General features: G+C 34.2%; 1 protein-coding gene across 2 annotated transcripts in view; it reads right to left on the bottom strand.

Moving 5' to 3' along the window:
* The window catches only part of LOC136857351 (kinesin-like protein Klp61F), a 295,057-nt gene that overhangs the window by 204,528 nt on the left and 75,365 nt on the right, over positions 1 to 15,164 (bottom strand). For both annotated transcript variants that reach the window (XM_067135960.2, XM_067135961.2), the window contains exon 5: positions 648 to 797. In XM_067135960.2, the coding sequence (XP_066992061.2) occupies positions 648 to 797 (150 nt within the window). The remainder of the gene's footprint in view (positions 1 to 647; positions 798 to 15,164) is intronic.

Here is a 15,164-nt window from a genome sequence, read left to right as displayed (position 1 = left end):
ATTTTTGACATATCCTCTCTTCAAGTACCGACCGCAATTGGAAGCACTTCACTGGATTGTGTGTCTGTTATCCACGAATTGGATACCGAGATGCCAAGTTCCTTCACAAGTGCAACACGTACTGCTTTAAACTAATCCACATCCCCCATAATATGAATCATATTTTCTTCAATTGAAAAGATGTTTGCTTTCTTGTCTCTCCACACACGAAAAATGTTCGGAAGACAGATCACTTTCGCTATCCAAAACTTATAATATTTCAGAGTGCCAACGTCGCAAATAACTTTCTTAGGTATTCTTAAAGTTGTCCCAAAAATCTGGAAATCTGAAATGAGATTTGTTAATACTGGGTGAAGATTATATTATGAGCTTAAAAAAAATTGAAAGGAGTGAGAAACAAATGGTCTGAATGACATGAAAACAAAATTCTGGGTACATAAACAGAAGGGCTTTGCTGTATTAACAAAGTAACTTGTCTTAACATTTCACTATTTGTGTGTGTTTATAAATCTAGGGCAGATCATTGTAAATTCACTGTATATACAAATAAATTTACAGACACTATTTTAGTAAGTCCATGTGAACACAGCACAAGTTGAACATCTGTAAGTACACTACTAACTGCCTGTGAACGGGCAAAACTTTACCTGGAATGAGCATTTAACATGGTTGCTGCCGTTTGCCTTTTCAGCGAACCTCTTTCCATAATTTCATACACTTCGTTCTTGCTGCGCACTGTCAACTCTTGCAGTCCATGAACAATGACTGCTCCTTTCTTAGTGGCATCTTCATACAACCTAGAAAATAAGAATAAAAGAAAATTATATCACAAATACAATACCAGTATAATAGTTCACCAAACCTTCCCAGAAATGTCCTCAATGCTACAGGTTATTTTACAGGAAAAGACAGCATCATTTGCACACTCAAGTGTTAAATTTTGCATAAAAATTAATTTGGATAAATGAGCATGTAAATACACATCAAAATTATCTATATTTACAAAAAGAAATTACTTGTCACAATATAAGAAACCTAGTTTCACAAAACAGTGTACAAATTTTTCAGAATCAACTCAATTTAGCCACCGAAAGTTAATGACATTTACGAAAGGAACGGAAGAAATGTTAAGTCCCAAAAATTATTCCATAAGATTAATTTAGTTTCATGTTCTATTTAACATGATTCACATCACAGCAAAACCCACATTTAACGTAAGGAAATTTTAAACTTCTGAAGAATTTACAGTAGAACCTCTATGTAACATTTTTACATGGGCCTGATATTTTTAACCTTAAATGGGGATTTACCTTAAATAGAGGTTTAAGTAGAACGCACACCTTTTCCAGATATCTTTGCCTGTATTAACAAATTTTACTATCATACATTATTTACACAGTGACAGCAATAAATCAAGGAGATATATACCCCACACACTGTAATGTAGTTACAACTTTGTATGGTTTGTGCTCAAGATTACTGGCCTGTTATCTAAACAAGAGACTGGTATTGCACTATAACTAGTGTAACATTACGTTACAGTTGAGATGATCATTAACATGGAGATGTAGCAGATAAAATGGCGCGGAATAGCTTCAGACAGCGCAAATATATATGAAGTGTATCCAAGAGGCATGTTGTTCGTAATTAGAAGGCGGAGACTTTATAAAGACCGGCGAGAAAGAAGAGTTTCTTAGATAGAACAACTATGGTCCTTAAAAAATAATTGAATTCATTCTATTCTTAACCACTTTGTAAGAGAAGATCGCATTTAAAAAGATAGTACTTTTGCTCCGAGCCAAGAAAATTATTATCAATGTATGAGAAGAAAGCCGAGAGATAATATACATTCGAGCGGAGAATTTCGTTATTTACGCCTGCAAAATAAGTCGAGACGAGAGGCGAACGCATACACTTTCGTTTTAAAATATTGAAGTTAAGGAAAGCTACGGACCAGTAAAAGATTGAGGAGAAAAGAGATACTAATTAGAAGCATCAGTCAACGTTCAGCAGTCAATATTTTTTTAATGAGAATAATCTTCATTGGAAATATATATATTTAGAGTACAATTTCGAAGTATTAAGAAATACTAATAACCATTCATACTTCCTAGAAGGCTTATAATGGAAGATCTAGCTATGTATTCTGCCCAAATAATGTTGTCTTCTTATTGCATGGACACCGGCGTTATGATGAAACACGCTTTAACTGGTGGAGGAGGATTACCTGAGATGCCATGACTTAAGCCAGACTGCCGAGACCGATGCCCAGCTGTGACATATACGGAGACCAAAGCTAATTGCTCAGAGATGGCATAATAAACGAGCAGGAGCCAGCAATTGACCCAATCGAGACGAGATAAGTAACAAGTTTCCAAATTACCAGTTCAAAGTTTTTTGTAGTTGTTGAAATATAATAGGAGTACAGAATTGCCTACAAAAAATTTTATGTGCCAGTATGTGAATGTCAGTGCTAGATTTTAAAAAGTTAACCGCAAGCGTGTGCCAATTTGAGTAATAGTTATACCGTACTCTTAAGATGATTTTAGGTTATTGTAAGCATATATGGAACGTGTTTACCGATGTTTATGCACCAATCTACTCGGAAAGATCATTTAGCGTTGAACTAGGCAAGATCAAGAAGAGAGTGAATTGCAAAGTAAAACCTCGATATTGAAGAGACCAAATTGGCAGACATGGCCATTATGACTGTATAATAAGAAGAAATTAAAAGAAATAAGTTTCATAATGATAGATCCGTATTGAACTGTGATTACAATAGAGTAAAATAATATATTATTATTGGTCCACCTTTTCAATACAAAATGAAAATTACATAGGGACTAGTTTCGACCTAGTAATAGGTCATCATCAGCCTGAAGTAAATTAAAGCGTAAATATCGAAGAAAACAAACAATGTAAACACAAGTACAGTCTTTTTAAAGGTACATACCATGTGGGAAGTTGAGTAGAGATATATTTAAAATAATAACTCTTCCAATTGACGAAGCACTGAGCGGAAGTTATGTAAAGTTCGGTGCGCCGTATATTATAAAAGACCACTGTGCACTAAATGATGTAATAAAGAAGAAGAGTAGGTTGAATGCTGGCTTCTTCTTAGCTGTTGTATATTCGAAGAAGATTACGTCGTATTTTATAAGGTATTGAAAGACGTCAAAATACATGGATGTTGGAAAGGCTCTTCATTTTTTGGAACAAGGCAACTGTTGCGCGAGGAGGCTTAGGAAACCAGAGAAGCGCTATATTATGTTAAAAAATAGAGATCCTTAAAAAAGTCCCGTGCGTCGTATAAATTGTGGAAATGGAAATCGAAAAAACTTGGTTCTTAAGCGATAATATTGTTCATTCAGAGATCAATTGAAAATAAAGAATCGTAACATTGTCTTCTCAAGATGTTTATAAACTAGAATTAATAGACGATGCGAAGTATGATACTAGGAGAAAGCTCTTCTGCTTCTGGAATCTTGAAGGACGATGGATGTTTCACGAGGTGGAATAACATATATGGAGTTAAATAAAGGTGGATATAAATTCGCAGTTCAATGCGAACCATAAATTTGATTCTGAATAAAAGACAGTATGATTTTTTTTTTTTATAAATATGTCAAAAGGAAAATTTACGCATGATGTGATGAGCTGAAGAGAGAAACGGATGTAGGAAAGGATCAAAGGAAATTTTGTTTCTGAATAAAAGACAGTAAGTTTTTTTTTTTTTTTTTTTAGCTGAAGAGAGAAACGGAGGTAGGTAAGGATCAAAGGAAAATTTTAGAGGAGGTGAAGGAAGGAAAAAAAAAATAAAAAAATCTTGCTGTCTTTTATTCAGAATCAAATTTATGGTCCGCATTGAACTGCGAATTTATATCCACGTTTATTTAACTCCATATATGTTATTCCACCTCGTGAAACATCCATCGTCCTTCAAGATTCCAGAAGCAGAAGAGCTTTCTCCTAGTATCATACTTCGCATCGTCTATTAATTCTAGTTTATAAACATCTTGAGAAGACAATGTTACGATTCTTTATTTTCAATTGATCTCTGAATGAACAACATTATCGCTTAAGAACCAAGTTTTTCGATTTCCATTTCCACAATTTATACGACGCACGGGACTTTTTTAAGGATCTCTATTTTTTAACATAATATAGCGCTTCTCTGGTTTCCTAAGCCTCCTCGCGCAACAATTGCCTTGTTCCAAAAAATGAAGAGCCTTTCCAACATCCATGTATTTTGACGTCTTTCAATACCTTATAAAATACGACGTAATCTTCTTCGAATATACAACAGCTAAGAAGAAGCCAGCATTCAACCTACTCTTCTTCTTTATTACATCATTTAGTGCACAGTGGTCTTTTATAATATACGGCGCACCGAACTTTACATAACTTCCGCTCAGTGCTTCGTCAATTGGAAGAGTTATTTTTAATATATCTCTACTCAACTTCCCACATGGTATGTACCTTTAAAAAGACTGTACTTGTGTTTACATTGTTTATGTTTTCTTCGATATTTACGCTTTAATTTACTTCAGGCTGATGATGACCTATTACTAGGTCGAAACTAGTCCCTATGTAATTTTCATTTTGTATTGAAAAGGTGGACCAATAATAATATATTATTTTACTCTATTGTAATAAGAAGAAATGGATTAAATATTAGCAATTTGCGATTAATAAGAAGATTATGTCGTCGATGGACTAGTAAACCGTAACAAAGAGGTTGTTTAGAAGAAATGAGTTGAGAATTTATTTATGCAGATGTGTCTATAGGGAGCGTGCACGGTACTAGTAACAGAGCGCTCTGGCGGAGTTCCGAGAATTAATACGGTGAGAGTGCGTTCCGCTGGAAGACTTGCTTCATAGTTATGGCAAAATATATCGTTGCAACTTGTCGTCAAGATAAATATGAAGTAATACTATGGAAGTTGTAACGCTGTACATATAAAAATATATTTAAACCTGATATAGTTGTCACAGGGCAAAATTAATAACAATATTTTAACTACATCATATCTATGAATCTGTGAAAACTCAAATTTCGCGAGTGAGATTTCCGGTGAAATTGACTGTGCTTTTGACAAGCTATTGACAGGCAGCAACCAGTAAGCGAATAAATAGGAATTCAGTTGGAATAAGTAGATAACACGTCAATTTCTGATAAGATAGATTTATACCAGTGGATTATGTTCTTTATTATTGGTGGCAAGAAATTTGCTAGCACACAAGCTACGTAAACAATGTCGCTGATATATGGAATATTTTTCAAGATTTTGAAAAGTTTCACCCTCTGTATGCATCTTTCAACATGAATTCGCACACTTGCTACATTCTGAGTTTGTAAAACTTCTGTAAATCTTCCATTGTGAAGAAAAGGCAGCATAACAAGTAAAGAATGAGCTGACTGTGTTTTAAAACCTGGGAATCCTTTGTCAGCTAATATAATGTCCTCTTCACTCAAAAGATTTAGGAAGCCTGAATTGTTAATAATAAAAGTATCACTAGTTCTTCCACCATAACAAGGGGAAACAAAAACAATAGTTCCGTTTGGGGCCACAGCTAATAAAAATTTAAATCTATAACATGACTTGTACGAAGAATACATGTAACATCTCTCATCTATTCTTGCTGGCGTTTCTGATTTCATTTCTGTGCAATCTATTATAACTCGTGCATCAGGATAAAATGTTTTAAAAGCGCGAGGCAAAGTATTTTGCACAGATAGTTTGCTAGGCCAGAAAATAAATTTAGAAATGAGTTTCTTGACTACTCCGAGAGCAGTAAAAAATATTCGCGCAGCAGTAGTCCGATGTATACCAAATATGACTGCCAAGGAAGCAAAGGTTATACCCAACTTCATTTTCATTAAAAAGAGTATCCAAACATCGTTATCACTTATATTTATAGACACTTTAGAAACAAATAAAGAAAGTAAAAACCTGAATGTTACAAATGAAACACTTGTTAAATCCTTCAAGTGTGCCTCACTTTTTATGCTCTGGTATCCATGAAATAAGTCCAGGGGGTGTTGGAACCACAACTTTTATCCACCTTTCCCGAAATACTTGAAGGTACTGTGCTTGAGTAGCACTGTGCCTACATCATTCCCACTAAAACACAAGTGAATTCGAAAGTCGTTGCTTCAATATCAAATGCTGCTTGCACCGACTTGTGTAGTTTTTCACACACTCATTTTTAACAATAAATTCACGAGTTTCCTGATCAGAAGACGTATGTATATTTGAGAATTTCATTAGTTTACACGCTCTTAAAACCGGGATATATCACATTCTCTTTTCGGTTTCTTCTTATAGCTCTCATGAAACACAGATGGTATACATGATGGATGATTTTCAATATTACTTGGCTTTCCTCCAACAAAATGTTTACTGCAAATAACGGAGCATTTGGTGGGTTCCGATGGAGTTCCATCTGTACTGAAAAGCAGGAAAACATTTATTATTATTATTATTCTTCGGCGTATTCAAGACACGTGCACATGTAAGGACATGAATGTAAACATACGAACCTGCTGCAATGCATAACTGAAATGAAATGTACTATTTCAAAGTGTACTTAAATGAATGTGTTCTTGAATTGGCATACCTGGTATGTTTGAAATATGTGATTTACGTCACAAATGAAATAAGATAGTCTACTGTACTTTATCTTTCACACAGCCGAAACCCACTTCCTGCATCTGCCCGATTCATATGGACGACCAGGAAATGTGCGAAATGTAATTCCTTTTCCATGAGTGTTTCTTTGTGTGTTGTGGCAGTTCACTACACAACAGTTTCTATTTGATTTAGGCATTTTGATACACTACTACTACTACCACCACCACCACCACAATTTCACACCCACAGTTACACAGCCTAGACTCACTGCTCAAGACAAGATCACCATAATGTTTCCGATTTCTTCCGCTAGAGGCGCTAAGAGCGGCCGTGCACGCTCCCTATAGGAAGAAATGTGAGAATTATGAAGTAATGATAGTATTGGAGAATATGAATTGTTCATTGTGTGAGCAATGGTAGGAAGATGATGTTACGGATTTATGTGTTAGTTACGGTTATCGTATGCTAAATACCACGCAAGCAGCAAGGTTAGGTCATGCTCATATGAATATGAAGATACAGTCCAGGTGATTAAAGGTCGATTGGTAGTATAACATGTGAGATTACGCTAGGTTAATTGAACCTCAAATACTTTATGGAGTAGATATAGGGATATTAAGGAACATCGCATTACAGAGCGAATGTTACCCCATGTGAATGTAGATTGGTGAATTGAATTACACCGTAGTATTGGCACAGCGGTAAATGATATGAGTTTATTTTAATTACAGTAGCACACAACTATATAATCGTAAGGGACGATTTTCATAGTTTGAACTGATAATTATTCGACTAATAGCACTTATTGACAAAATATTTGATTTTCTACTGGCATGGACGAATGAATGAGAATATTTATTTAATATTATTATAGATATAGTAATTTAAAGTGTGATGACAATTTGATACCACATTCAGGAGACTTATTATCTCGTATCTTGAAAAAGTTAATCCAAAAATCCAAACTAAATATGAAGAATCCCTACTTCCTCCTGAAATAAAGATTCAAACCTCATTTACCCCATGAACTATTTGTATGAAAAGTGATGAACTGAAATGATTCAACAACTTATTAATGACAAGTTATGAGTGAAAGGTTATAGTAAATCCAATTTTAACTATGTCAAATGAAATAATTTATGTATTCGAGTTAAATATGTAACATAACTTTATTTTATTTTCTCTACAGCCCTCAATTCGATTTGATTTTATTTGATATCATATTAGCATGCTAATAAACTAGAGTTAGGATAATTTCTGTGTTTTCTTTCTGAAAATAGGTAATGATATGCAGCCATAAGGTAGTATAAATGCTAATAGTAATGATCTATGAGATGATATGATCGATAACATGGTTAATTGCTTGATTATGGGGGGTTGAATGATTGGATATGCGAATATCTTTACTCTTCGATTATATTATTATATTATATTATTCGATTATATTAATAGATTTTGAGGGACTAAGTTGATGTTTTTACCTAAGTAGCTGGCGGGAGCATATACTTCCTACCACGATACATGATTTATGGAATTAACCCCAGTTCGTGGAAGGGAGTACTAGCTTAGGCTCAGATTGTGCTTTGAAAATAAATTTAATCAAATAAATGCTTGGGTATGAACTAACAAATGTTTCCTTTGCACTATCATCAGATGAACCCAACTATATAACTGCTGAAGGCACATACATAAGGAAATGCAGTTGTTAGATGATGGATCATTATTTCATACATGCATCTTCATCGTACACTGTTGCACCATTTAGCATTCAGTCTGCAAGCCTCTGCGAATTAACTACTGGTAAGTGCTTCCATAATCCTCTATTTGTAAACAACTCTGTAGCTTTTACACTGACCAGCAAAATTTATGGATCACTTGAATTTTCAAATAAAAAAGCATGTTAAATTGTGAAACATTTGTTTTCTTATTTCCACTGATGATTTTCAAGAAAAAATTATCTACATAAGAGTAGCAATAACAGACAATAACATTACTTGCATAATTAAATTTGTCAGTGTCTTTGCATGAATAGGAAAGGTATTCAAGAATAAAAGGTTGTCGACCCCACCACCGATGAGAGCAATATCAGTGCGCATGGTACCCAAAAACAAGCTGAAAGTGATGGTGTGCAAGTGTAGAAATGGAAGTAAAAAGGAACTAAATGTTTCAAGACCACAGGACCTTGGCACTTCATATTCAACCAGTCTTCGATTCTACATAACAAAAACCAGGAACAATATCAAAATTCAAGGAGGGTATGGGTATAAAGTCAATCCTAAACATTTTAAAATGTGTAACGGGAAAAACTGTTGCCAATATATCATTTCAAAATCCTACTCTTATTGTACATGGTAATATCGCACTGAACCTCAACAATGTACGAGATGTGGGCATGCTACTTGCAAAATACTATGGAGAAAAATGGAGAGAGATTGAAAGCCTCACATTCTAGAGTAAACTAGAAAGTGTTGCTCAAGAGCAGTTTGTTAGTGCAGAATGTGATGAACAGAGTGATTTTGAAGATTTGAATGAAGTTCCAGTAATAACTGTGTAATATGCTGCTCAATTACTTCACTTACCAGTTTGTAATAGACTGCAAGACGTATTATTAAAATGCTAGTTACATTGTTGACTGTGATTTAGAAGAATGCAAAATAGTTATACAAAAAATGTGATTCAGTGATCTTATATTGTTTAACTCCTTTTCATGATAAAAGCTGAAGTAAAGTGAGTTAGTTTCAAAAGATGATATTCCCGTAGCGAACCTGAAATATTTGTTCCAAATGAGGAAATTTGTAATACAATATAGTTGGTCCGTTACTGGACATTATTAATTTCCCAGCTAAATCATTCCTGGTTGCCAGCATTTTGCCCCAGTGTGATAAAATTGGCTCATCAATTGGTAAATAGCACACTTACCAAACACATGGCTAGTGCATTCTGTGGAGCCCACCGCGTAGGCTACTTTGAGCCACAGGCAGTGCCAATGCAACATGAGAGTGTGTCTCATTTTCAAAAATTGATGTTTCCCTATGGGAATCAATGTATCATCCGATGTCCAGGCAGGCATACACTCAGACGGAAAAGGAGACGCTAGAGGTGTTGCTAGCTTGTCATTCTTCTGAGGCTGAGAAAGTAGAATGGAAGATATGGTTGAAACAGAGGCCAGACTATGAAGAGCAGATTGGAACTGTGCCAACCGATTAAACCTAACCATCTGAGGTGGGCAATTAACTCAATTCAGCCCATAAAGGCTCCAGGGCCAGATGAGATACTCCCAATACTCCTACAGGAGGGACAGGAGAAAATTATCAAGGCCCTGACAGACCGTTTTAGAGCAAGCCTAGCTCTGGGGTACATGCCAAAATCAAGGTCTAAGGCTAAAGCGGTATTTATACCGAAGCCTGGAAGGACAAACTATGCCCAAGCCAAAGCCTATAGACCATTATTCTTAAACTCCTTCATGCTAAAAGCAGTGGAGAAGATACTGGATAAATACACCCGGAAAACCGCTACGCCACATTTACGTACAATAGCCCGGCTATCCATCAGATCACTAATGTTTTAAAAAAACACAATGTCAACATAGCCTTCAGAACAGTTAATAATAACCAGAACATATTCCTCAACCACAATAGAGTCAATAATAACGTTTACTCAGGGTCTGGTGTTTACAGGTTAAAATGTGCACATTGTGAGTTCCATATTTTTGTTAAACAGGAAGGAGCTTTTACACAAGGTATCTGGAACATTACAATGCTTCAAAACATCAGTATTCGGCCATGAGCCAGCATAAGAGTGAAACAGGCCATAAATTCACCTCAATTGAGAAAGATTTGACGATCGTTAGAAGCTTAGGTAAGGGGAAGTTATTGAACGAGACGGAAAACTAGTACATTTATTTGGAACAAAATTATAATAAAAAAAAAAATCTTAACGTCATTGACAACAAAAATCCGTTATATGAGGAGACTCCAAGGTTAATCCAGGCCGTAAATCAGAATAAAGTCCCCAGTGTGTTTAAATCACAGCATACATGCGCTCCAATTGCCACACCTAATCAGTTTCATGGTCCGTATCGCACTTCAATAGATTCACAATTAAGTATTTATTATTTTCCACCTAGTCGATATAATGATTGCTTAAGGCAATTTAATGGTTAAAAGCGGTACATGTTTCGTATTTTATCAACATCTTCAGCCACGTAACACTGTTTAGGTGAAAAATATATAAAATTGACAAAGTAATGCTTAAGAGGAAGTGTCCTTGAAATTAACATAAGATTGACAACATTAAAACAAACAAAAACTCAAGAGAAAATATATAAATTATTACTACAATTGAAAGGAGTTGTCAAGGAAACACTTTTACAATATTCCATAGAGAGTATGTCCTAAATGAATATTCTTTTCTTAATAATTCATGAAAAAAGGTCAAATTATAAATTATACAGTTTATAGGTAATTGTCGAAATGAAGAAAACCAGATATCACAATGTGGTTCTTATTTTTAATGCAGATGAAAATATAACTAATTCCTAGTTGCCAAATCTTATTAAGCCTGCTTTCCTTTGGAACAGTAACTCCTGTCATTCTTTCACAGTCTTGTGTCTGGTGTAATATTGATGATGCGTTCTTCCTTGCTCTTGGAAAATAATAAATACTTAATTGTGAATCTATTGAAGTGCGATACGGACCATGAAACTGATTTTATGTAATCCTAATGCCAACCAGGCAAGCAAAGAAGCTAACACCTACCTCAACTTAAAGATGAAAATAGCTAAAGTGACAAAAGACAGTGTTTTTGAAGGAATGCTTTAAAAATAATTTTATTCCCAGTTTCCTTAAAAGTGCCCAAAGAAAAACTATATATTCTAATCATCATAAGTTTACTCAAATGAAGGTCAATAAAATATGGTTAAAAAGAAATTAAATTTATGTATAAGAGAAAGAAACTTCTTAATGAGAAAATGTACTTCGCACACCTCTCGGCACCACTGAACTTGCTTCCTCTGGAATGGGATTCTTTCCAGAAACACATCAATGAGAAAATGGAGAACACACTTAAAATGAAACAAGAAACTTTGGATAATAAATTATTTAAGTTGAAAATTTTTTGCATCTAATGGAGAAGAAAGAAGGTTACTTCCTAATCTTACGTTTGATGATAGTGTTTACCCACCTCCAATTAAAAACTTATCTGAGATAGATTTTAATGAAGAAGAAACCTCTATTTTAAGTCAAGGCCCTAATTTCAATTGGCCAAGTTCAAAGAAAAGTTACGATTTAATCACAACATTAGCAGAAACAGAAACAGCAATACAGAACGTACCTGTAGATTTACAGAATGACTTAAGGTATGAAGCTAAGAAGAAAATTCCTATTTTAGTAAAAGGTTTACTATCACTTCGAGGCACCAACAAGGCAGTTAATAACTTGAAGCAAAAAAATCAAGCTAAATAACTTGATTATCACAAAAGCAGATAAAGGAGGAACAGTTGTAGCCCTAGATAGAAATGTTTATATTGATAAAACAAACATTTTTTAATAACAATTCGTTTAGTACAATTGATAAAGACCCGACTTCACGTATTCAGAGGGATCTTAAAAAACTATTAAAAACCACGTCATTCTTGTTTAATGAACATGATGTGCAAACATTAATAAATATGAACCCTAGACTCCCGACTGCAAGAGCACTGCCGAAATTACATAAACAAGGAAAACAGATTAGACCTATCATAAATTTCAAACATAGCCCCATTTATAAAACTAAATTTATACATAATTTCTTATCAAATAAATACTTATTTCATTGTAAAACACCTATCAAAAACTCAGTGGATTTTTACAATCTAGTTAAAGATTTTAAACTTGGATCATCTCACATGACATGTTCGTTTGACATAACCAACATGTATACAAACATTCCGATAGAAGACACTATCAGAATCATTAAGAAGAATTTAATGAAGAACAAATTAGTAAGCATACCAGAAATTGAAGATTTTATTAATGTTTTAAAATTCGTGTTAAATCAAAATTATTTTACATTTCATAATAAAATTTACCGACAAAAAGGACTCTCAATGGGAGCCCCAGCATCAGGAATATTGGCTAATATATACTTAAGACTATTTGGAACACATGAAAATTATTAATCAAATAGAGGTTTGGATTTTTGGACACGATATGTGGATGATGTTTACGCTATAATAGATAACAGACTTACGACAGCAATAAAGTTTTAAATATATTGAACAATTTGGATTCCAATATCAAATTCACTTTAGAAGAGGAAGTAGAGAGATCACTGAATTTTCTGGACATAGTCACGAGAGAAGAAAAAGGATTTTCGTTCAAAATACACAGTAAATCTACTTTCACACTGACCACTATCAAGAACTCGTTACACCCAGAGGCACAGAAAAGATCATCATATTATAGTTACGTTAACAGAGCGTTTAGTATTCCTTTATCCAAATCTGAAAGGAATAAAGAACTGTTGTTTATCCGACAACAAGCCCTCTTGAATGGTTTCAACAATAACATGATTGATAAAATAATTAATAAATTTTCGGAGAAGCAGCATTCCAAATTAGCAATCGAACCTAGTAAAACTGAAAAATACATCAAGTTCACATATAATAATCCAAACATACACGTAATAACAAATTTACTTAAGAGAAAAAATTTCAAAATTGCATTTTCCACCAATAACAACATTAAACATAGTATTTTCAACCATGATACAATAAATCTGTCGGAAAAAGATAAATTTTTTGATTCGGGAATATATAAACTCACATGCTTCGAATGCAAGAATACATACATAGGACAATCTGACCGCAATTTTAAAGTTAGATATTTGGAACATGTGAATGCTGAAAAACATAGATTCTCAGCTATGGGATCACACATGACTGCCACAGGTCATAAATTTACCAACATAGAACAAGACCTGACCATCATAAAGAAATTAAAGAAGGGCAGCTTAATGAACACACATGAAGATCTATACATTCATCTAGACCAACTTATAAAGAAAAATAACCTTAATGAGGCTGTAGAATATAAGAATCCTTTATATTATCAAATTCTAGTATATTTGAAAATGCTTGAGAAAGATCATGAAAAAAGAATTGGAATTTCTCCATCAACAGATTGCCCTACAACTTATTCCTCCTCAGTTGAAGCTAATGGTGGCAGCAAGGAGGTTCTTGACACACCTATTTCCCCCGCTCCTCCACCTCCTCAGGTGCAAGAGCAAGGAAGAACGCATCATCAATATTACACCAGACACAAGACTGTGAAAGAATGACAGGAGTTACTGTTCCAAAGGAAAGCAGGCTTAATAAGATTTGGGAACTAGGAATTAGTTATATTTTCATCTGCATTAAAAATAAGAACCACATTGTGATATCTGGTTTTCTTCATTTCGACAATTACCTATAAACTGTATAATTTATCATTTATAATTTGACCTTTTTTCATGAATTATTAAGAAAAGAATATTCATTTAGGACATACTCTCTATGGAATATTGTACAAGTGTTTCCTTGACAACTGCTTTCAATTGTAGAAATAATTTATATATTTTCTCTTGAGTTTTTGTTTGTTTTAATGTTGTCAATCTTATGTTAATTTTAAGGACACTTCCTCTTAAGCATTACTTTGTCAATTTTATATATTTTTCATCTAAACAGTGTTACGTGGCTGAAGATGTTGATAAAATACAAAACATGTACCACTTTTAACCATTAAATTGCCTTAAGCAATCATTATATCGACTAGGTGGAAAATAATAAATACTTAATTGTGAATCTATTGAAGTGCGATACGGACCATGAAACTGATTTTATTGTACTTGACGCTTAGTAAAATGAAGTTTTATAGACAACAGGAATATTTTCGTGATGGGTAGTCGTATTGTAAAGATACGTGGAGGAAGTATTGCCGGCATATTTTTAACGGGTTCTAGTCGATATTATGATGCCAATTTTAAGTTAATGGTTATTGAACACTTTGAAATGTAGAATTATTGTGCAGCAGCAAAACAATTACAGCATAGGCCTAACTGAAGCCAATATTTGGCGTTAATTTGAAGAGAGCTAAAAAATGCTTACTGTACAAAAAATGCATTCAGTGGTCCACGACAAGGATGCTTTAAAAAAGTCAAAGATGAAATTGTGAAGTATGTGCACGAAAAAATCAAGGGCGGAATGGCCATACCGTGGCACAATAAACTCGTTCGTTGACTTTCAACGCCTGCGATTAGGCCTATACAACACTAGCCGACAAGCGAGACGTGCGTATAGCGGTAGCCGGCTATATCTGACGATGAGTGAAAATAACAGTTTTATACACCGCAAGAGTAATTTCCTGATGGATCATCGTATTGTATAGACGCATGGAATAGGTATTACCGGCAAATTTTCAACGGGTTCTCTCCGGAGTTATGATGTCAATTGCAAGTTAATGCTCGTTAAACCTGCAGAAATAAAGAATAATTATGCAGCTGAAAAAAAAA

The sequence above is a fragment of the Anabrus simplex genome, chromosome 1 (genome assembly GCF_040414725.1).
Source record: "Anabrus simplex isolate iqAnaSimp1 chromosome 1, ASM4041472v1, whole genome shotgun sequence".
Lineage (NCBI taxonomy): Eukaryota > Metazoa > Arthropoda > Insecta > Orthoptera > Tettigoniidae > Anabrus > Anabrus simplex.
Note: the sequence above shows the minus strand (reverse complement) of the source record. Positions and strands in the feature narration are given on the sequence as shown.